At 35.5% G+C, this 23,378-nt stretch overlaps 1 protein-coding gene across 6 annotated transcripts in view; it reads right to left on the bottom strand.

The window, feature by feature from the left end:
- SMAP1 (small ArfGAP 1) overlaps positions 1-23,378 on the bottom strand; it is a 91,202-nt gene that overhangs the window by 22,120 nt on the left and 45,704 nt on the right. For 3 of the 6 annotated variants that reach the window (XM_050972187.1, XM_050972192.1, XM_050972189.1), the window contains 2 exons: positions 21,704-21,784; positions 225-303 (listed from right to left, as the gene is read on the bottom strand). In XM_050972187.1, the coding sequence (XP_050828144.1) occupies positions 225-303; positions 21,704-21,784 (160 nt within the window). Of the gene's footprint in view, positions 1-224; positions 310-21,703; positions 21,785-23,378 lie in introns of all 6 variants that reach the window. The other 3 variants (XM_050972190.1, XM_030236215.2, XM_050972188.1) reach the window with 1 other exon arrangement.

The following is a 23,378-nucleotide window of genomic DNA, read 5'->3' on the forward strand; positions in this document are numbered from 1 at the left end:
ACTTCCCCTTCCCACAGGATCTCATTACTCTCCCTAGCAAATCCTAAGTACTGATACACCCACATCCCAATGGCATTTTCTGTTATAGTTTTAAATTCATGCATGCAATCTTATGGTTTTCATATTATTCTTTCAGTAATCACAGAAAAAATAAAAGTATCTATTAAAATATAAAATTACATTTCTATGTTTGATTTAAAACCAAGCAATTATGAATTGCTTACCAAGTCCTAAAAGGTCAATAGTGGGTTCTGATGACTTTTTTGGACTTGCTTTAGCTTCTGATTGCTGATCCTCTTTCTTCTGTGGCTTGTAAGGGAAAAAAAATAAACACAAGTAACATGTCTGAAAAGATTCAGTGCTTAAAAAGTTTTCATTAAAGACGTTGCTTCAGTATTGGAAGTAAAAGTCCTTTTCCATAGTTTTTTTTATCATCATGAATTTGATTTGTAATGAAGTATGTGGCAGTTATGGTCAAAAGGGACATGGCACATGACTGTAAAAATTTATTGTTCACTGGTATGTACTAAATTTTTAAATAAATTTAAGTTTGAAGATAGTTTAAAATAAATTGAACCACTGCATATCATGCATTAGGCAAAAAGCTGTCTATAATTTATCAACTCATTTCAGCAACCAAACTATATGGTTCTGCAGCATAAAGAGTAAAAAAAATAAAGTTTTTAAAAGTCTAAATTTACAAACTAGAAGCATACTAATGACATCAATTTGCCTTTCTGCAAAGAACATCTGCAGAACGTGCAGAATTTTGATGTGCTGAGCACTGATGCACACAACCTGAGTTCATGACCTTTTCCTTTATAAACCTGAATGCTAATAGCAGCATTCTTCCCCTTCTGAAAAGAGAATTCCTAGTCTTCTCTTGCCAAGAGACTTCAAAATGTATGATGGTACTGATGTGAAATTTGATTATGAAAATTACGTCATAAATCTGTTTATAGTTCTTACACCAGTATCAGGCTGATCCCTGAATCCATCAAAACATCTATTTCTGAAATGAAGATGAACTGGTAAAAAATAGTGACATGACAAATGCATTTCTTCCTGTGCACTTAACGTGCCTTTCTCCATACTCATCACAAAAACCTGAATGGACTGGTTGATCAATGAATACAGCCTTTAACTGGAAGAGATTACCCAATAACAGTGGCAGGACACTGTCAGGCTGGGCACTGGGCAGACACCAACAGAACCTGCTTCTCTCACACTTTTCATCACATACATAATGTGGCTTTCACAGGGTCACTGAGGCTCCTGAGGTTACAGAAGTCATTGAATCTTAGTATTTAGCTTTAGGGGAGCTTTAAAGTTCAACACGATTGTATAAAGATCTGTTTTAGGTACTCCTTTACTTTCTTCCTCTCCTGCCTAAGGGGGATAAAGTGTAAAGAGCTTGGTGTTTGTAAAGAGCAGTGAGGAAACTCAAGAGTATTCAAAGGCAGCCCAAGTGAACTGAAGCCTGTTACACTACAGACACTCCCCTTACATGAGCAAATCCCCACTGAAAACCTTCAGCAAAGAGCCCTAATTAACCAAACTCCATTCCTGCAGGTACTGCAAACAGGTACCATCACAAATAATCTGACCCTTGCTAATCTCTCAGAAAAATACTTGCTCCCTCTTGCCAAAAATCCTTAGTTTGAATTTACACATCTTGCTCAAGATCCAGATGTTTGGGAAATAGCCTGATGAAAAATGAATTCCTTGACTCTATTGTGCATTGTAACTTTCAACACTGTGTTTACAATCTGGAGCACAGCACACCGATTCCAAACACAAAAAAGTATCACTTTTGAAAGTAAACCATGACAGCACATCAAGAATTTTTTAAAAGTGACAATTCAAAATGAAGTTTTCTACAACTGACCATATCTCAGTAAATATGCCATAAACCAACAAAATTATTATTATAAACACTAATCAGAACTAACGGTAAGTACTTCAAAACCGAATGTGCCATAAAACCTTGAATATCTGAGTTTTCTCCATCTCTGTAGGAAACACTACGGGTCACAGAAGTTGTAAAAAGCATTTCTGACATGCTCCTTTATTTCATAAAACTGTTTTGTTTCGTTTTCCTTTTGCTTAAATAGCTTAAAAATTATGAATACAGAATTATTTTTTTCAACTGAAAAGAAAGACCGTTACAATTATATTAAATGTGCAAATTTTCATGACACTGTATTAGATTTCTGATAACTACCTAAAACCACAAGTCTGAAATAATTTAAAGCTTGACAGGTTAGTTTTGAATGCAAACTTTTCACAGAAGTCAAACACTTGTGCATACATTAATAAGAATTAAAAAGTCCAAACAGCACTTTCTTTTATTTGGTACTTACGACTGTGGTAATTTAATTTCATTATCTAAACAAAAATTTAAAAAATATGGGAGGAATAATTTACTTAGGTCCTCTGCTTTGTCAAATAAATGTTTTCAGTACATATTAAATGCATATTTCTGTTTCATCACTCTTTCAATAAAAAGGCAATGAAAATATAAGGTATAAAAATATGAATTTCTACAAAAATATGATCTCTTAAAATGCCCTTTTCCAATATTGTAACTATTATTTCTTGATCAAAAGTTTCTGTCCCCTTTTGCTCCCCTTGCCAGTAAGTAAACTACTAGATTTTAAGGTTACTTCATAGTTAATTACTTTAAGAAAAGCTGCAAAAATTGTTTTCAAGGTCATCAGTATATCAAATATTTCTAGCTATTAATACTGCATTTGTTTCCTTGGTGAAGATTTTTCTCCTCAAAGCACTATTCAACATCTTTGCAGCTACACAATTTTCACCAATATTCTAATCTTCAGAAAATGAAAAAACACATTAGTCACCTAACATTTACCAATAATTCATCTGTATAACAGCAGACACACAAAGCAATATTCAGCAGATATCTGGAACAAAAGATCTTCCTCTTTAATTATATCTGCAAAATTATTTTGTTCCCCCATTCTCTCACCACAACAAGCACCATTTCCTGGAATTTCCTATCCTCCTGTGTGAGATTTCGATCAATTCTGTAATTCAGCATGCCTTTATTTCTGTTTAAGATGCTTCATGGCACATAGGAGGGCTCCTGTGCCAATTCAGAAGACATTTGTTTGGTGCTTAAGGTCTGCCATGATTCACAGATAGACAGGGACTTCTCTAAAGTCACCTGCACTTAGGCATAAACTAGGTACGGCACCAGTGGGATAAGTTAGAACAAGAAACATGCTCACACACAATTACTTTTAAGAATACCTAAATGACCCTCAGTACCATGCTGCTTTTGAGAGTATTGTTCTCTGTTCAGTCCCATGGATTCTGCACTGTGGCCCACCTGAGGTAGATGTAACAAAAAGCAATGGCTTACTTCAGTGCTCTCTAGCAGAGATCATGCCATATATCTGGGTTGAGGAGAGAACCTCAAGAGGTCTCTTCCAGCCCATGTAATTCTGGCATAAGCAAAGTATTGAAACTTTGGACAATAACAAAAAGGAAGCCAGTCTGGAGTCACTAGAAAATTTTACTTCAAATCATAAAGAGAAATGTGATGTTTAATTTCTTTTTAACAGGTTTGCCACAATAGGAATCATTCATGACTAACTTAATGTAGAGAGTGGCCTTTCAAGATGTTAAGTATTGCACTCAGTGAGCACAGAAGTGTGCAACAGAAAAAACTGCATAACAAGGCAGTGACATTTCTTAAACTTCCTGTTTAATTTAGTGTTGTGTTCTATCTTAAAAACACCACATTTTGTAGACTTGCAAGGTAGCATGACAAATGCTTGGGAGTCTTGCTGCACTAAGATTCATCTCAGTTTCTATTACTAGTCTCCTTGAATCCCACAGCAATTATTTTTATGTATTGACACCAGTACTAGATAACCTATTCCTTACTATGCCCTTTGGAATAAGACCACATTAAAAACAGGAGATTAAGCAGCATTAAGTAAACTAAAATATCATTAAGAATCTGATATGAAAAAGGCAGGTAGAAGGAATAGGTACACAATTTTGTGCATTTATTTTCAAGTGGAGCCTTCAAGGTTACTGGGGCTACTATTTTTTTATGACATCCAAGATTGTCTTAGTAATATATGTGGGTTTAGTGAATGAAGTACATGGTTATAGCAATTTCTAGATATATTTACTTCAGGTCATGTATTAACATCTTCTCATTCAAAATCATTTTTATGCTGCTAGAACATTCTTCTGAAATACTGTCCTTGCAAACAGCAGAATATCAATACATCTTTGATATGCAGGTCTTACATGGCTATTTTTCACAGTTGTCACTTATGGCCACTACATTACCCTTCAGGGTTCTTCTCATGTTGAAGACCTACTGCAAGCAAGCAATGTCCACTGCCTTCAATTATTCTGAGATTATTGAAAACAGTTTGTCTGCAAATATCACTGAAAGAAACTGAAGCCAGAACAAGCTTCCAAGTGTTACATCCTCCACATGATCAGCATGACTTGGAATTTTTTACCTAAAAAACTTGAGTCCTTGTTATGAAAAGAACCACAGAACCTAATTTAAATTACCCTTTGATCAGCAGGTATTAGATACTTTGGCCAAATTAAGGAGGCAAATAAAGAATTAACCTTGTAATCTCTTACAAGTATTTTCACTGATTAAGCACATATTTTCAGTACAGGAGCAGGGTCACACTCGTTACTCAGATACAGTATAGGCACTATAAATTTTTGCAATCCTGTAGATGACAGGTGACTGGGATACAATAATCTTTTATTGTTTTATTTTCCAATGCAGTCCTTTTAACCTTCCACTCTTCTTATGCTCCTCTGCCAGCCCGTTCTTCAGGGGCAAGAAGCAAGACCCAGGGAACAACTGGTTTCTTAGTCTTACCTCAATAACTTGGAAGGCAATGGAACAACTAACCTGGAAACCAATTCCAGGCACAAAAAGGACAAGAATGTTAATGGAAGAAATCAGCACGGCTTCATCAAGAGGAAGCCATGCTTGAGCAAACCAACACTTTAAACAGCGTTGTGACTGGCTTGGCAGACAAGGGTGGAGCATCACAGGGTGTCTTCCTTTATCTTCAATAAGGTTTTGTGATGGAATTGAAAATGGATAAAAGTGCCATCAAGGAAACAATTCTCTCTTCAAGCTGCTGCTCGCATTTAATTCTTAGTATCCAGTGATGAATGACTCCCAATTTTATACCCAAATTGAGTGATGCCTTAATCTTGTCTGCTGCACATCTACAAAACAATTGTGACAGTATGGTGCTAATACCACATCTGTAAGTAGTCCTCACACAAGATTAATCATCTTTCAGTATCTAAAAAGCAAATATTTTAAAATATTTGTGAACTCCTTGTAACTCTACCTCTACTGAAATGAACAACTGAGAAATTATGTCTACATATAAGAAGCAGCATCTCTTTCCTACTTAATTAAAATGAAAATGCAGAAATGAGTATTTGGACCTTCACCTAATTTCCCTCACACTGTCACTGTACATCAACTGGCTTGAAATTGATAGAAATTTCTATGCTGGTAATCTCCATATACCTCCACAGTACACCTTGGCCAACTGTAATGTTCTGTGCTAAGAAACCATCACAAACAAAATCCAAAAGCAGGCAACAGTGGAGAAGACCAGGTCACCTCTAACTTATCTGATTTTAACACCACCAAGTGCACAAGCCTCCTTTAATCTCACACTGAGAGACAATACTTTTATTAGTGGAAGCTGCACCAGGCAGTCTTCTTGTAATTCATACAGATACTGTCTATGATTTAATTAATCTTGCTCATTTCCCTACCATTAGAGAATGGCAGGGTTAGTCACCTATCAATCTTGCTCATTTATCCAACATCAGCTCTAAGACTTGAAGGTGATTTCCAGTCTATCAGGTTTTTCTGGAAAAGCTATGAAAGTCTGTACCAAAATTTTGGCTTCGTCCTTAAAGATGAAAAGAACACCATTGTCAAAAACTTCTCAATTTACACAGAATGAGAAAGTTTTTCATTCCATCATGAAAGAGCATCTTTTAAATCAGCAACTTGCATTTAATATTGCATTACTGTGCCACCCTCCTTTATTCTTTCTTTACTAATTTTATGCAACAACAGAAGTTATGTGAGGTTTAATTTCGAAAAAATGGGTACGAACACCAGGTTAGGCCAGCAAAAAAGAAAAAAAAATTTAAAAAAAAAAGAAGAAAAAAAGAAGGTGTCTGCTGGGTCTGAAGTTAAAAAAGAAAGCTCCATTTTACAGAAATCAATATCGGCCTTTATTGAGCTCTCACAATGTATTGCTCTCAATATACTACTAGTTACACCATTCTAGTTCAATCTAATTAATGGGAAATACTTATCTTGAGTTAAATGAAACCAAATAAATCAGCAAATAACAGTGTTAACTACTCTATTCACACCTTAAGTTCTAGAGTTGATTTTACAGACTTGTTTCTCTCTCTTATATGTTACTCTAAAACAAATTATTAGTGAATAAAGATGTTTCTTTGACAAGGACAAGGGAAATGATAGGCACTTTATGTTTTTCAAACTAATTGCCTTTCTGGGTCTGGCTGGGATGGAGTTCACATTCTTCACAGCAGTCAATACAATGCTATAGTTTGGATTTGTGGCTACAGCACTGTTGATAACACACTGGTGTTCTGGCTATTACTGAGTGGTGATACTTTGATAACTATATCATTTCAGTTTTGCTCACTTTGCACAATCACATTTCTTGTTTTGCTAATTTAAGCAAGCCAACCTCCGAGCACCTCATTAAGTACATTCAAGGACTACACACACACACAGACATACACATACACTTAGGCATCAGCAGTACTTCCCTGTTGGTAGATTTTCTCCACAACCACCTTCTCTTCCCTTTTTCTGGCACTCTAAAGACTTTGTCAAACAGATGCAAGGAGCACATGAGTCAAGCGAATCAACCTATACACAAACCTCATCCAGCAAACTACAGTGAATTCCCAAATTCAGTTTTCTCATTGAAGCTCAGTGTACCCAAGCCTCAAAGATCTGAATCTGAGTATTATAGTTTTACAGTTGACTCATTCAAAGGTAAACTCCAACTCCCTGAAATGAGCAGCAATGCTTTCTCACAGAAACTTGGACTGCAAATCTGCAGGAGATGAGATTGTGAAGAAAATTGAGTAACACCTGAAGCATAAGTCACATACTGTAGGAAGTCCAGTGTGTCAGTGGGGTATCTCATCAAATTTTTTTCAGCCAGCTATTTTTGGAGATAACCATTAAATGAGTGATTCATTCTGCCTCAGAAAAAAAGAAAAAGAAATGAAAGCATTGCCAAGTCAATTCCCCTCCTTCCTCTGTACAGAGATTACAGTACAGCACATAGTATGTTGCCTATAGGGTATATGGTTATATATGGGCAAGACAGAAAGGAGTGTCAGTACCACCATGACTGACTGTCGTACACCAATTAAATTCACAATATGATTAAATTCACATAACATGATGCTATGAGGTCCAGGGCTCCTGCAACCACAGCTCCCTTACTGCAAAACAAGCTTGTCCTTTCCCAACTTTCAGCACTGTGCCCAAACACATCTGGCTACTAGGTGCACAAGATGGGCAGGGAAATACAAGAGGCAAGTAGAAAGCTTTATACCTGCTTGCTTGGTTGACAGAACAGATAACATACGTGAGGTCTTCTGATAAGTGCTACATTTTTAATGATAAAACAGTAAGAATATTCAGATCTAGCATCAAATACATTGTTCTGCAGTCAAACCCACTGCCTTTTTAAAATTACTATTGTAGTAAAATAGGAAAATAATACAAGTTTGTTAAATAAGTAAGGATACTGGTATCCTTTCAGAACATTGTTTAATATGATTATACATTCTAGGGCCTATAGTCTAAATCTATGGGCTACTCTTCTGCACATCTCTGTTCCCCAGAATACTCTCCTCTGACAGGCAGCTGAGGGCATTTTGCACTGGAACTGATAGTTGTGAACAAATCTTTTCTATAATGCCTGGTTCAAAAGTGCCAGCACTCAGTGAAAATACTGTGATTATTTTTCTTTATAAAAGGGAGATTCAAGTTTCCATTTTCTGCTTCTGTAACCTTATGTGAGTTATCATCGTATGTACAGATTTTAAGGGTTTAACAGCTCTAAAAGATATGACATTCAGTAAAAATGTAACCACACAAAATACTTTAAAAACAAGCAGAATTTTGCCAAACTCTACTGCAAGATAATAATGGAAATAATTTAGCAGATTTCAACACCAGCATTTAGGATTATCATTGACCTTACTCTCATTTACACAGTGTGAGAGCATTTAAAGAGGGTAGCATACATAGTTCAGGACATAAGCCACATGATTAATACCTCTAAAGTAGAAAAACACTACAGTCAGAGCAGTCATAAGTTACTAATCTAAAAATCTCTCCTACTCTCAAGCAAGATATCAGTCACTGTCAAAAAGCTGATTCATCAGCTGTCCAGTCCACTTATCTGCTCCCATTTTCCTTTACAATTTTTTCCTGAATTTTCCACTTCAATGAAAAATTCATACAAATCTAGAACTTAGTCTGTTTAAAATGCATCTGAATACCATTGTATTTCTAACTCATATTCCCTACCTTAACTATAAGAAGCCTAAGGAAAGCTGAAGATACATTAAATAATTTTGTGAAAAGCACTTCTAACTTACTTAAAAGCAATTTCCAGTTTTCTCACTAGAGCTCATTTACGCCTCTACAGTTACTGAACAAAAGCTCTCCTTTGCTCTTAATACATAGAAATTGTACGCCCTGTGCATAAAGCAATTGGATTCCTTCCCTCTTCATTACCTGCTCACAATAAAACTTGCAGGAGAGCATAAACATTTGAGAATTGCCATATGAGAAAATAATGTTAGTAATTTACTATATCTTGCAATAGGTTTGTAGATATTTTTCTGATGCTTATGCTTTAAAAGTTTAGTCCGTAGCCATTTACAGTGTTACTCATGTAGGCACATCCTAGAATTTTTAAAGAATATTTTTATATCTTTCATACCTGATCTGAAAATAGGTAAAAACTAGTATTTTCATAATATTTTATTTAAATGGCATTAAAGATGAAATGTGTTATTTTTTTTACCTTCCTTTAAAATACCAGCAGCACTTATTTTTTCAGACTTGCAACTAAAGATGCAGATATTTAGAAACTGAACTATCTTTTCAGAACTGAGGACACTTTTAGCACGTGATGAACTCCTATTTTGCCTAACTAGCAAAAAAGCCAGAAAACTGATGCACTATATTGAAACACTAAGTAAAACTTGGTATCATTGTGAAGTTGCATAGACTACAGCAACTCTGCAATCAAACTCTGATGCATTTCTAATCAAGAGAAAAACCTGCATGTTAACAACAACAACAAAGTCATCATTCTTATTTATCAAACTAGAATTATCTTGAAACAAAGAGTCAAGCCAAGGGGAAAATGTAAATTGATTATTTAAGAGGCTATTGTGATTATTTCAGTTAATCACTCACAGACACTGAACTACTCACACTCACCTGGGTAAGCCTATTTAAGGCATTCACACTAAGCAAACAAAAGAAACCAAATTGCCTTTTGATGTTGCTGAATATGATTCTGTACACGTGAAGGTCCTTCAGTTAAAATACATACCCAAAGGAAAAGTTTTTAAAGTGGTCCTTGATCTACATCTCCACTTTAAAAACCTGGGTATGTGGATTTCATTCGATTTTCACAGTTAAAGCAAGATTATATAAAATGCATTATATCTTTAGTAATTTGAATTAAAAACTCCATGGCAGAAATAACAGACCTTGCACCATAATCTTATCCCATTAATATGATTTCAGCTGGGTCTAGGCTAATACACTAATCATTTCTGTGAAAATGGATTAAGATTATTCCTTTGTTCTTACTTATTGAACAAGCAGTACTAACATTGTATTTTAACTGAATTTAAAATGTTAGCTCAGATCTCATTTACTTTAGTCAATATGTTCCATGAAGGCTTAAAACCTTTTATGTCTTGTACTTAGCTGAATTGGTTTAGCTCCTTTCTAATGCATCAGACAATCTTAGAGGCCCTTTTACCTTGCTCAAAATAACATATGAACCATGTAAAAGTACAATTTTCTGCAATTAAGTTGGCTTTCTTTTTATACCTACTGCTGAGACTACAGAAAAGTATCAGAGATAAATCCTTACTCTTATATTCATGTATTAAATCTATATAGCAACAACCACATTTGAAACAATAGATCTATGCATTCCAATTAAAATATATTAACTTCTTAAAGTGGAAAAGTTAAGAAGAGGGTCTGAAAGAGAGAGGAAAAGCTCTTTTTCCTAAGTTTGATACTTGAAAAAAGCATCAAAAGATAGCAAGATGATATCTAGGTAATGGTCACAAGATGTAGCAACTTAAAGCTGAGCTAGGGATGGCAAGACTGCAGAACAGGGGAGGCATGCAGTCTGAATGCAGAGGTATTCAAGTTTTCCAGAGATTCTGGGAGCAAAGACTTGAGCAGTTTCCTGCAGCTGTAAATCTTTGAAATTACTGTATTTGAACCCAAAAGCAAGGACCTGTTTACAAGGACACAAAAGGCAGAGAAAAAGCTGTTTATCAACCCTTTTCCTATTTTGTATTATCTTGTCATGGAACTTGATTTAGATAAAATGGAAGAATTCTGCTTTTAATCCAATAAAACCTGGGGTTTGCATCAGAAGAAATCACTATAAAGCAGAAAACCTCAAAAGATCCATCTTACAGCTAATCCAGTGTCCCGTTATGAGAGCTATAAATCGGATTAGGGTCAAAGTGTTTTAATGCATCTCAGTTTGCAAGCTGTGAAATGCAATAAACATGGTTTGTAATTTTATAAGCTATTTTAAACACACCTTCAGTTTTCAAATCACATATTATGGTTACATGAACTCAGCTTACACATTTCTACTTGATTTCTATTGCGCTCATTAGCCTCAGCAAGATTACAATAATGCAGCTATATCAGTTCCAGCTCCTCATTAAACTATTTTCTGTTATAACTTTCCTTTCAAAAGCCTTTCAAGTAATACATAATACAACATCATTGTACCCAATCAGAACTAAAGGGCATTTATTTGTAATTCCTACTTCATATATATCCAGGCAAGAATGAACTGTTTTAGGCATGGTAACTCATTGAGCTCAGAGTTAAAAAAAAAAAATCAAAGAAATACTTTCCATCCCTATTCATGAAGGCATGCTTCTCAGTATTTCCGTTAACTACAATGGAAGGGCTTTTTTTGCTGAAAAATGCTTTTTACGTGAAACTTCATTTAATATCAAGACCCTACACCCTTAGCCAGCAATCAGCTCATACCTTAGAACATTCCAGGTGTTGGTATCTTACTCCCTGTGTGTGAAATGTGCTGCCTGTTAGCACACATCAGGTGTGATCACACATATGTCTGTCTCTGGCAGCTGGTGTTAGACATGATGCCTTGTAAATAGTTGGCTTCCAGATAATGGTCTCTTCAGGTGCTGACCCTCAAATTCCTCAGGCCTGCAGCCTCTTTCCAGTGGCCAGAACCAGCCTCTTACCCCACCTGCCTGGTACCTGAAGTTTGCAAGTGTTCCCACACAAGCACAGAAGAGACAATGCACTCACACTCAATAGTTGCAAATAGCACTTGGCAAGAATACAGAATAGCCTGTAGAGATCAAGTGAAGGCTCAGACAATCCTACTGCCCAGCAACCTACCCAACAACCAGCACATACGTGACTGCCCCTTTTTATTCACTTCTCCCCTGCTTCCTCAAGCTTGCTACACCCCAATCCACCTTGATTTTTGTATTCCCCTGGTTTGGTCTGTGTCACCTAAACATCCCATAATAAGTTGTGTACAATATTCTGTGCCATTCCCAAGCTCTTTTCTCTCTGCATCCCACATCCTATACCCTAATATGCAATCACCCCTTACTTGCCTGGTATTCCTGGGAAAGACTCTTTTTCCTTGACCCACCTTACTACTTTCCTTTGATGTTCTAGAAGCAGATCACTGGCTCTCTTTTTACTGATTAGATTACTCCACTTCACCCTCTGTTGTTGTTCATCTGATTCTTACAGTCTTTATGCTTTAGTCTTACAACACCACACTGAGTAATGTTTCATAGAAACAATCTCTGAGTTAGGAAATTTTATTCAGAGTGTTGGACTCATACTCTGTGCTGGTATAATTTCTGTCATTATCACAAACAGAATACTACAAACACTTTATGAAGTCTAAGCATACTATTTCTCTGGAGATGCATTTGAAAAAGCCTCTCAATTAGCTCCACAGAAATTCAACCCTCTCTGTGACAGCTAACAAGACTGAAATAGCCCCACAGGTTTATTTTTCTTACTTCTGTATCAGTTTGTTGCTTTCTTGAACCACTAGAGAAGTTAGGAGAAAGCTGATGAGTACTTTATCATCCTCACGTACATACACATAATTCTGTTTCACAAATGCAGAACTTAGTGAGAGGGAGAAATGTTTAATAAATACTTATGCATCATTAGCTACATTAATTTCTTCTGCCAGTCAGGGTATTTTTCCTCAATTTTGCTCTCATTTCAAAGTTAATCATTTTGAAACAATTACTTTAAAAGCTAAGTAATTTTAACCGATCAAATGCAATACCAAAATGAATTTCTCTCTACTTGGGCAAGCACCATTTTCTTTGTCTTCATTCTTCATATACGATCATAATCTTTAACATGAACTATCAATAACCATTGCAACCTCCATCTCAACCGGAAATAAGTCAAGCTTCTTCCTGCTTCTAATCCTCCAGTTTAAATAAATGTGAACCTATATGGAAATTTAGGTATATATATGGCATACTTGAATCATCCTTACAAAATGTAAAAGCCTTTTACAGCTTTTATCTTTACAGTTTCAAAGATGCCAAAGTTTTTAAACTGGCCCTTCAGAGTGATATTACAAGGCCTTTGGTTTGTTTGTTCCATCATTCATTTCTGCATTTATGCTAAGATTCAGTCCAACTTGTTTCATTTAAACAAAAATAACCCACTTTTGAACCAAAGAAAAACATACGCTGATATCCACTGACAGTGTAAACTGAGGGTTAAATAGGTAAGACAAAAAATCTGTATTTTCTCTTGAACAGAAGTCACCCTTGTTACTACTCTGTGTAATATACCCTTTCTGCCTAGCACACAAGCCTGCAGTACCTTACTCTGACATGAAGTACAATATGCTCAAGCTGAGACAATACTTGCTGAGCAGAGAGGTAGGACAGATTTGTTTTACAACAGTACAGCAGCATGCCTGGGGACCAACCTCAGAACTGCCCCATTTTCTTCTAACTTCAGGTACCTATTTCATAAAAGAAAAAATTCAAGTAAAACTAAAACACAAGCTCATCCAGTTGCAATTCTTTTTTTGACAGAGTGAAGAGGCAATTCACTACAGATGGGTTAACATTTCTGACTGATACAAGTAAGCAATTTAGAATTAAAGAGCTGCCAGTTATTTGAACAACTAGGTAACTGGTAACTTTTCATCTGAGAAAATTATCTAGTGTGAGAAACTTGTCAATTTCCTTCAAATTGTGTTGAAAGACCCTGCTTCTACCTCTATCATGGCTACAGTACTATTTTCCGACTACCTTTGAGTTAACTTTGTGACAACATAATTATGCAACAGTATGAATGCCAGAGTCATAAATGGTTCCACACAACTATTCCAGTGTCAAAAGGAACTATCAAAATGCAATAAATTGAAAAGTCCAAAGAAATATTCTTTTTAGCAAAAAAGGCACACAATCAATACCTATGTCAACTGCAAATTTAAGATGGAAGACACACAAAGTTGTTGCATGGCACTGGAACATTGCTGAAACATTTCATGGCATATTATTATTATTATCATCATCCATTTAAAGCTTAAGCTCATGTTGGAGATTTAATATTGCCAGTGAATAAAATAAATTTTTTATGAAAAATATGTCAGTGTCTTTACTCTTCAGTAAAGAGAGATTTGCACTTCAGACAGGATATCCCACTATGCCACTGCCCTATCTTGATGGTCACACACCAGAGTGAGGTTAAGCACGTTCTAGCCTAAGCATGGTGAAATGAAACAGAACACACAAAAACACTTGATTGCTTTGCCCATGTTCCAGTACTTGCATTATTTTAGGAAAACAAAGGAAGCCTATTATTCAAAACAAGATAAGATTATTATTTTGAGTGACATTATTTAAATTAGAGTATTTTTCCTCTTATCAGCTTCATCTTATCCAATCCTTATCCTTCTTTACATTCAGTTCCATGTATCAGTACCACTTAGGTAAATGCATCCATTTTGTTCCTGCACATTTGATTGATTGTGCACAATCTCCTAACTAGTACTGTAATTTTAATAAAACTTTTTACATGAGATTTGCAGTTTTAATCATGCATGGTCCTGTGGTCTCAAATGTCTCAGAACATCTTTTTCCTAAAGACAGCATCCACCCATGAGTAAGGCTGATTTAGTACATATTTGTTTAAATGTGTCCACTTAATTTTGTTCAGTATACAAAAAAGCATATGTAATGTTGTCTTAATTGTCTCAAAGTCACCAGGAAAAATTATGGAGCTTATCACAAGCTGAAAATGCCATCTGTTAATAAGTATTAACAACTGAAACCCAAGGCAGTATTATGTTTTGAACATGCATGGACCGAAGTGTAACAGAGGATCAATTAAAACTAAGCAAACTTAAACGAGATTTCTAGTAAAAACAGTTTGGCAAGTTAAACAAAAGCAAATTTAACCAAAGTAGCCCCGACTCTAGCTTCTTCTCATTGTTTTTAGATTCTACTTGCATAGAATTTTTTGAAATTGCATTAAAATTCTGTGCTGCTGCAAGACCAGAGTAGAGAGGATCAAGCTGATACAGCAAACACATACAGCTGAGGAAAAAAAAAGTGATACCCTTCCTGAACGCCAACATCAGAAAGATAAAAACTTCTCTCTTTTTTTTTTCCCCTGACAAAAAAGAGGTTTCTTTCATTGCTTCTAATTGCAATATCTGTTTCCTTATTTCTTTGTCTACAACTGCAAATACGAAATAAGAGCCATGACAGATTAATTCCATTAAGTAAGACTATTTTTCATAGCAATCCTCAAACAGAAGAAGTCCTTTGTTACCTGCAAAAGGAATTAATAGCACCGTTTTAGGAAGAATCTAATTTGATTTGCTTTCCTCCAGATTAGCATTCAAAACAACAAAAGAACCCCAAATAATCTGATCTCTTCCGTAAGACTGAGAAGGTATGATTAGAAATGTGAAACCAGGCTGGGAGAGGTCCACAGACTGTAAAATGCAGACTGAAAAGCCTTAAACTCCTCACCCATTGTGGGGGCAGCAGGCAGGGAAAAAGGTTGCCCGATGCCTTATCGCATACCCATAAATCCTGAGCTTTAATTCTTACCTGCTTAGTCTGAATTTATGAAAACAAGGACTAAGAGCATAAATAAGACTATGTATTCAATCAGAGAACAAAAGTTTCTATTTTTCTGTTCCCATGATATACATGATTTTTTATTACAATTTAAAGTAATATTTCATTTTATATAAAAATCAGAAGGAAAAGATATTTTAAAAATAAATCATTCAGGCAAATAATATTAAGATGTCTAAGGAAATATTATCAACTGTTCATGTGATTTAGCAAATTATCAACAATAGAGTATCAAAATAAAGAACACATTTAGACTATTTATAACGGGATTATGTATTTAAATTATCATTCAGGTCAATATTTCTGAATCCATTTATTCTTACAAGTTTAAAGTAAACACCTGAAGGGATCACTTTCACCTAACTGGTGTTTAGGTAGACACTAACTATTCTGCAGGCTTTAATTTCTTCCATGCATTCTTACAGTGCTACTCAGTTCTAAAGAAGTGAAGAACACTACAGCACTATTTGCTCCAACTCATTTCTCCTTGCACAAAATTATTAGGATGATAACTTGCAATACTTTGGATAAGAAAAGTACATCCCAGAGAAGTAAGGGGGACTGATAGCTTTTTTTGCCTCAATAGTCCAAGCAGATTGATTTTTGTGGGAGTTTTAGGCTGTCTTTGGGGGAAAACACACACACCATCCTAACAAGCTATGTTAAGCTCTTCCTATTTGGTTAAATGAGTATTTCACATTGGTTTTCCTATATGAAGGGGACAAGCCACTAGGTGTGACTTGCCCCCACTTTTGAGGGGTTCTCCAGTAAATTTTAAAGGCAAATAAACCAGTGTCTGTACCTCTAATACAGGCCATCTGGTGCTGCCCGGTACCAGCTGACAGAGAGGCAGCAGCTCACTGTTACTGCCAAGTTTAATCTGCCAATTTAGTCTTCATTTTGGGGAAGGAAAACAGCATTTGATATACTACCATTGAAAAATAACCTCCAACTGACCCATTCCTGTCACTTGAAATAACTTTATACAAAACCAAGAGCCAGTTTCAAATTCAAAAAGCAATATAATAAACCAAACTAACTCACCGTGTCATTTTGAACTTCAGTTAATCAAGTGCAACTGCTGTGGTCCTTCAGAACCATTAATCATTCTGATATGTTCAGCAGAATGAAAAAATCTTTAACTTTGAGTGTTGATATTAATCAAAAATCTTTGAGTGTTGAGTTTGCAAATGCACAAGTACTTAGTGAAAAAAAAAAGTAGTTTATAGTTCTTTATATAGTTCTTATATATATCCTAACCATTCAACTTTACTGTCCCAGTACAACACAATCTTGTCCTAAAGTTACTTCCATAACTTGGATAGTCCCCAACACGCAGTATTTTACAGAGAAAACATCACAATATTTTCATAACAGTACTCAACTCCTCTGAAACCCCTAAACTGAACAGCAGAGAAAGCTACACAGCACTGAACCCAAACACTTCCAAAGCATTCAGTGTCATGGACTTAGCTGAACTTTTTAATTTTGGTTATTAGAAATATTTACCAAGTTTTCCATGGACAGTTTTCCAAATAACTGCTGACTTAATTCTGGGTTGTTAGCACTGTTGCACACCAGGTTTTCCTTATTTAAAAATTAGACTTCATAAAAAGTTGAACTCTACAAAAATCTGAACGCTCATTTTCTTCTTCTTTACTCTGGGAGCACTCCAGAGCCTCACAGCATCATACCTAGTGATGCCTTTTTTTTTGAATTTGTACTGCGGAAGTACATAAACAGATATGTCTTGAAAAACTAAACAGTCCTGGTTACATTCATCCAGATCAGTCTAACTTTCCTGTTCTAAGTAGTGCAAAGCACACACCATTACTAAATGAAATATTCCTTCTATTGTTTGATTGCTTGTGAATATTCCTCAGTTGACTCTGCAGCTCCTCTTTGTCCCTGGGGCACACAGTGTCCCCGGCTCACACACTGGCCATGCCCCAGCATGCCCCTGGGTCGCTCAGCCCAGATGACCTAATGCACCTCATGTCCCACTTTTCTGTGCTTCCTTCCAGTGGAAGACAGGTACAAGGCAGGTGGAGTGCACACTGAGCCTGCTCCAACCTGCTGCATGGAGAATAGCATGGAGCTTACCTAAAGTGCTCCTCTGTGCTCCAAGAAGAAAGTTTAGGTAAACTATCTACACAGATTAAATTTTATTTCAGAAAACTGGTATGAGGCTTTGAGAGCTCTTTCTTGCACAAGGAGACTACTTATGCTACATATTCTTTTTTAAATCCCGAACAATTCTAAATTGAACACATTCAATTACTCAAGGATGAACAAGAATTCCACTGACTCCAGAAATAAAAAAGGAGTTCAGTGCTTTACTCTGTTCCTGAACAGAGAACTTGTTCAGTCAGCTTCAACAGAAAAGAAAGGAAAAAAAATAAAATCATGGCTGATTTGTGAAATTTCACTACCTTCAGCTGTGCAGAAGAGCAATTAATAAGCAGGGAACGCTCCTCAGCTGCTGATGAAAGGGCAGGCAGGATGATGAAGTTGAAAATTGGCTAGTGAAAGTCTAGCTGTTTTTTCCTGCCCGCAAATTAAAGGTTTTCTTATGCAATTACCAACAAAATATGTAAGATTGGTGGCCAAACTACAGACTTTTTTCCCCTCCCCACTAATAAAATGCATTGCATTCTTGCAACATGAGACTTTTTTAGTCAATTTAAAATCTCTTAATTTTAACTGTCTGTACAGAACATGTAAAACTTGGTTCCACTACATGACAGTCTGCCTTATGCTATTATCCTACTGTTGGCCCATAGGAAACATTAAGAAGCACCCAATTAGCTCAGTTTGATCATTTATTCCTGCAATTCAACACATTTTTAATATTGCTAAAATTTGTACTTCTGTTGTTTGCAAATAAGCTGGGCTTTGAGTGAACATTCAGCTTCAAATAACCTGGCCCCAGTTTTCATGTCATGAAAAATTACATAATAATTGTTGCAGCAGTTTTCTTGCAGAATTTTTCCTGATTCATCAAAGTAACTGTAAGGATAAAGTTTTTTTAGGCAGAAGCACTAAGGAAACTTGAGATCTGCAATTGTGGAAATAGTGGAGGCAGAGAGGGAGGAAAGACCCTGGGTAACTTACACAAGTTTCTTAACTTTCTTCAGTTAGACTGAAAAAAACATTATAGCTGCCAGTAGCTTGGCAATGTCATGTGTTTTATTAAGAGTTTTGCAGATCTGATGTGGAACATCTTGTTGTTGGCTGCTTCTAATAAAATCACTGGACTAGACTCAATCAGTAGCTGACATAGTAAGATCTTGTTATATTACAAATTACCCAGTAATCTCAGCAAAGTGAACAGCACACAAAAACAGTCAAGCCAAGTATCCTTGCTACTCACTGTTCTGCAGTAGATCTCTCTGATCTTGAAGAAATTCTACACTGCTTCTGAACTCTCCAATGGGAGAGAAGAAAAAAATACTTCCCCAGAAACCCACTTCAAGCACATGATGATTCTTTACTGAAAATCAATTTCAGTAACAAAACTCACTATTATTAAATAAGTTAAAAGATGATGGTCTTTGTTTATCAAAGCATTATAATCAACAAAGTATCTTTTATGTGATAATTGCCTGACACATTAGTGTCATATAAGGATCATAAGCTTACTACATCAGTGCTAGAACTTTTCAGTAATATTTGAAAATGCAAAAGAAATTATGCTAGACATTTAGCTTGCTAAAGGCTAAGGATAAGTTAGTGACAGGATCTAGTTAGTGACAAGAGAAAGACGCTCACATGGATGTAGGAGCAAATTAGCTCTATGAAGCAGAGATAAGGCCATGAGAATTGAATGTGAACATTTTAAATTTTTAGGATGCATATTCTTGTTTTAAGAGCTAAGAAATTTAATCTCAACAAAAGATAAAATCTAAGTCACTAGGAATTGAAGACTTACAGGAGTTCATGACACTTGAGAATAGATCTGAAGTTTTCTCTAGTAAAAAGATGAATTCTTTTTACCAGATTAAGACCTCTAATGTTTTCCATCTTTATTCATTCTTCTGTAGGATAGCTAAAACACTGCTTGAATTACCTTAATCTAAAAGAACTCTCAAAATTGTGAGAGAACTGCAAACTGCTTGCTCACATTTTTTTAATTAACTTCCCAAGCCTGGAACAGCTAGACTGGATATCAACCATGCCTGTACTAAAGGCAACCAGTGACTTTCAATAGGAGGTGTGCAGACTTCTCATAATGTTTCCTCCTCCAGGAACTGGGAAAAATAACCATCTACTGCTTGATGTGTTTGCTGAAAACATCAATACTATGGTCAAGATGCCTGCATTCCCCTGGTGATTCAGGAGGCAATATTTAAAACATCCTACAGCCAGTCTCTATCTGGATGTGAAGTGTATAATTATTACTGAAATACTAATGTTTATCAGCTCTCTAAAGCAATAACACACTGCAAAAGCACCAATGTATTATTGGTATGAAAAGAAAATCTTTGTTTTCTACCTCACCAACACTGTCCAGCAGAAATAAACATATGATAGAGCTCTCCTTCATTTGGATTACAGAAAGCAACTAGACCTTTAAAAAATATAAAATTTACAGTGTGAAAGCAGTTTATTTTGAATGAATGATCCTTTAAAAGCCCAAGCTTGAAGAATGTCTTAAATTAAAAAGATGACACAGAGATGAGTTCCATTTGAGCAGTCAGTGCTGACACATTAATAATGGAATAAAATATGCTGCAGTACTTCAAACATTTCACAGCTGTTACAACGGCACGATTATCTAATACAGATATATTTACCAAATTCCACATTTTGTAGTATAAGCATTTAAAATCAAAATACTTCTTTTTATTTGTCTAATCATTAACTGATAATCTAATGACTTTTCAAATGTAAATCTAATCAGTGGCATTAGAATTGGTTTTTTATTTCAAGTGGTAGGATAATCCCTTAGCTGTAACTACGCTCTGTTGTCACTTCCCCCCACTTACCAAATATTTCCAGCCACATAACAAAGTTCATGCATCCTTACAAAGTGAGACCCTCTCTCCTAGTCCAAAAGTAGATCTTTGGGAAGATCTAGAAAGATAATGTTTCCAAACCACAGCAATGTTTTTAGCCTTTGTAAATGAAGTATATTATTATAAGGAACAAAATGAAACATTTAACTTGGCTGGACACCCCCATAAAGTAATTAACCGTTATAATATTTTTATTGTCATCCATAAACTTACTTTAACCTCGTACCATATCAGTAACAATAGCTCAGTGAAGCTTCAGGAATTGTGGAAAGAAAATTTGCTTCTGCACTAACTCATTCCAAATCTGCTTTCTAATTTAAGAAAAATTATATTTGTACTGGGGACGGGCTTTTTTCCCCCCTCCAAGTATGCTTTTTTTTTTGTATCTTGTTTTATTATGTAAAATGAAAAAGTACTCTATTTGAAAGCTGAATTAGAAATACATCTGCAATCATAGTCTGTGAACACACAACATTTTTCATAATTATAACACAGTACGATGGCGGAATAAACTGACAGATGGAGACTCCAATGCATTCTGCAGACTACACTACAGACCTGAACATATTAATGGATTCACAAGATCAGAGAGAAAACATCTGTATTAAAAGAAATTATTATATTTAATACTAAAATTACCAATTTCCTTTTTGTTTAATATTAACTCACTGCAGAAGTGCATATGAAATTTTAATTGTGCCTACATTGCTAAGGCTGCTCATTGTGCTTTAACATGGCTGTGGAAAGAAGCACCATAAGTTGTTTGCTGGTCATGTTTTGTGACATGATCTTAGTGGCAAATTTTTAAGTTATTTAAAATTACTAATTAAATTCTACAGATTTTATATTTATGTTTAAAACATATTCATTTATCAAAGACAGTATTAGATGATAATACAGGACTCAATAAAAATGACAATTTTCTGTGCAAGAATAGCAGTGGTCCATGACCCTGAGGCATTTTCCTCTTCTCCTAAACACATTCCTCATCGTATAGTCAACCAACCTTTGTATGGAAGCAACAGCACAAGCAAACAATTCATATGCATTAACCAGATCACAACTCACATACACTTTATTTTTTTCCCCAAATCCCTGAACATATGTAATACTATGTGTCACTTTTAAATAAGTGGAAAAAAAGAAACTCTTATTACCTTTTCAGCTGTTAACTGTTTTGATGTTTTTTCTGATTCTTTCTCTCTCTTTTTCTCTTCTTTCTTTTTTTCTTTTTCCTTCTGGAAAAGAAGAAGCATTTTGCTAGTACCGAATTTGCAAACATATTGAATGTCTACAGCCATACAGACTATAAACAGAGATCTTCAGTTACTCCATTTAAAATCATAGTTTATGCTTTATCTGCTCTCCTTCCAGAAGTGACTCATTTTGCTCAAATACTAATATTAAAAATACTGGGACTTTTAGATTAAATTCAAGAAATTCACTTTTTTACCTGCTCATCTGCTTTTCTGCTTAATAAGCAGAAGAAAAAAAGAACCAGTTTTGATTCTCCTAAGCTAAGCAGAGCTGAAGAGAAAAAATAATCCACATGTATAAGTATCTCTGTTAACTCTGATAGCCTCTGTCACTGAGGGTGGATGTCACCTACTTTGATCAAAGAACTAGGCTAAGGTAAATTGCATGCTGCTTTCTGCAGGAAGGTACTAATTTTTAAAAGCCAATCTAGTAGTCCTAAAAAATACTCCTGAATGTAAAAAATTGCCTTGGGCCATATGACCAGCCAGCTGACTCACGAGACATTATATTGTTCCAGAAAGTAAAAATATAAAGATCCCTTTACTTTGAATGCATCATAATGACATTACAGATATTTCTTCACTTTAGTTTTTAATGAATGAATGTGCCAAAATTACTGACCCATCTGACTGAAGCAAAGCATAAAATATGCCTTAAGGAATAACACAAAGAAGATACAGACTTTCTAGGCTAGCAATTGCTTGACAAACTGTTAACCTTGCATTTACCTTGTACACCTACAGTGTAGTACTAGTGAGTACATTTGAACACTAAATGGATGAAACTGTAGCTCCTAAATGTTCTTTTGGCCATTAGACTTGCACCCCTGTTTGTTCAAAGCTTCAAAACAGCCTTGTTTCAGAAAACACTACTGTTTACAAGTTTCCCAATATGAGGCAGAAGGTTGAGAGGCTAGATCTGTCCATGTAGCTCCAGTATTAAGAATAAAACAATTAATAGTTTGTGTCAGTAAGGAATATTTGTGAGTTGTTTCTTTTTTTTAACATCCAGTATATACAATTTAAAAATTTTTATAGCATGCTATTTACTAAATATAGTTCTAACACTCAGATGAAGGTTTGGGTTTTTTGTTGTTTTGGGGGTTTTGTTCATTTGTGGTTTTGTTTGTTTGGGGTTATTTTTTGGAGATGACTGGACACAGGGGGATCCAAGTAACACATTCTTCAAACTTCCAGTAATCTATTTTCAAACCTTTCACCATATTTACCAGATGGATTAGGGCTACTCAAGTCCCAGCTAACCTATATGAATTATTTCATCATTCATTAACCTGAACACTCAGTTCCTGGCAAATCAGACTATCACACCAAGCACCTGCTTACAAGCAACAGAAAACAATGACCACAGTCATGAAACTCCAATAGGTATATTTGGAACATCTGTTTTGATGAAAAGAAATAGAGACCAACTGAGATTTCACTGACTAAAAGAACACAAAAGTGAACACAGTGGTCCAAACTAGAGGCCTTGCCAATGCTGTATCTCACCTGTGGTAATGCAAGGTGTTCAAAAAATGTCTGTATGACTGAGACAAGTATAGAGCAGTATTTTGAG

This window comes from Serinus canaria, chromosome 3, assembly GCF_022539315.1.
Source record: "Serinus canaria isolate serCan28SL12 chromosome 3, serCan2020, whole genome shotgun sequence".
In the NCBI taxonomy this organism is placed as follows: domain Eukaryota; kingdom Metazoa; phylum Chordata; class Aves; order Passeriformes; family Fringillidae; genus Serinus; species Serinus canaria.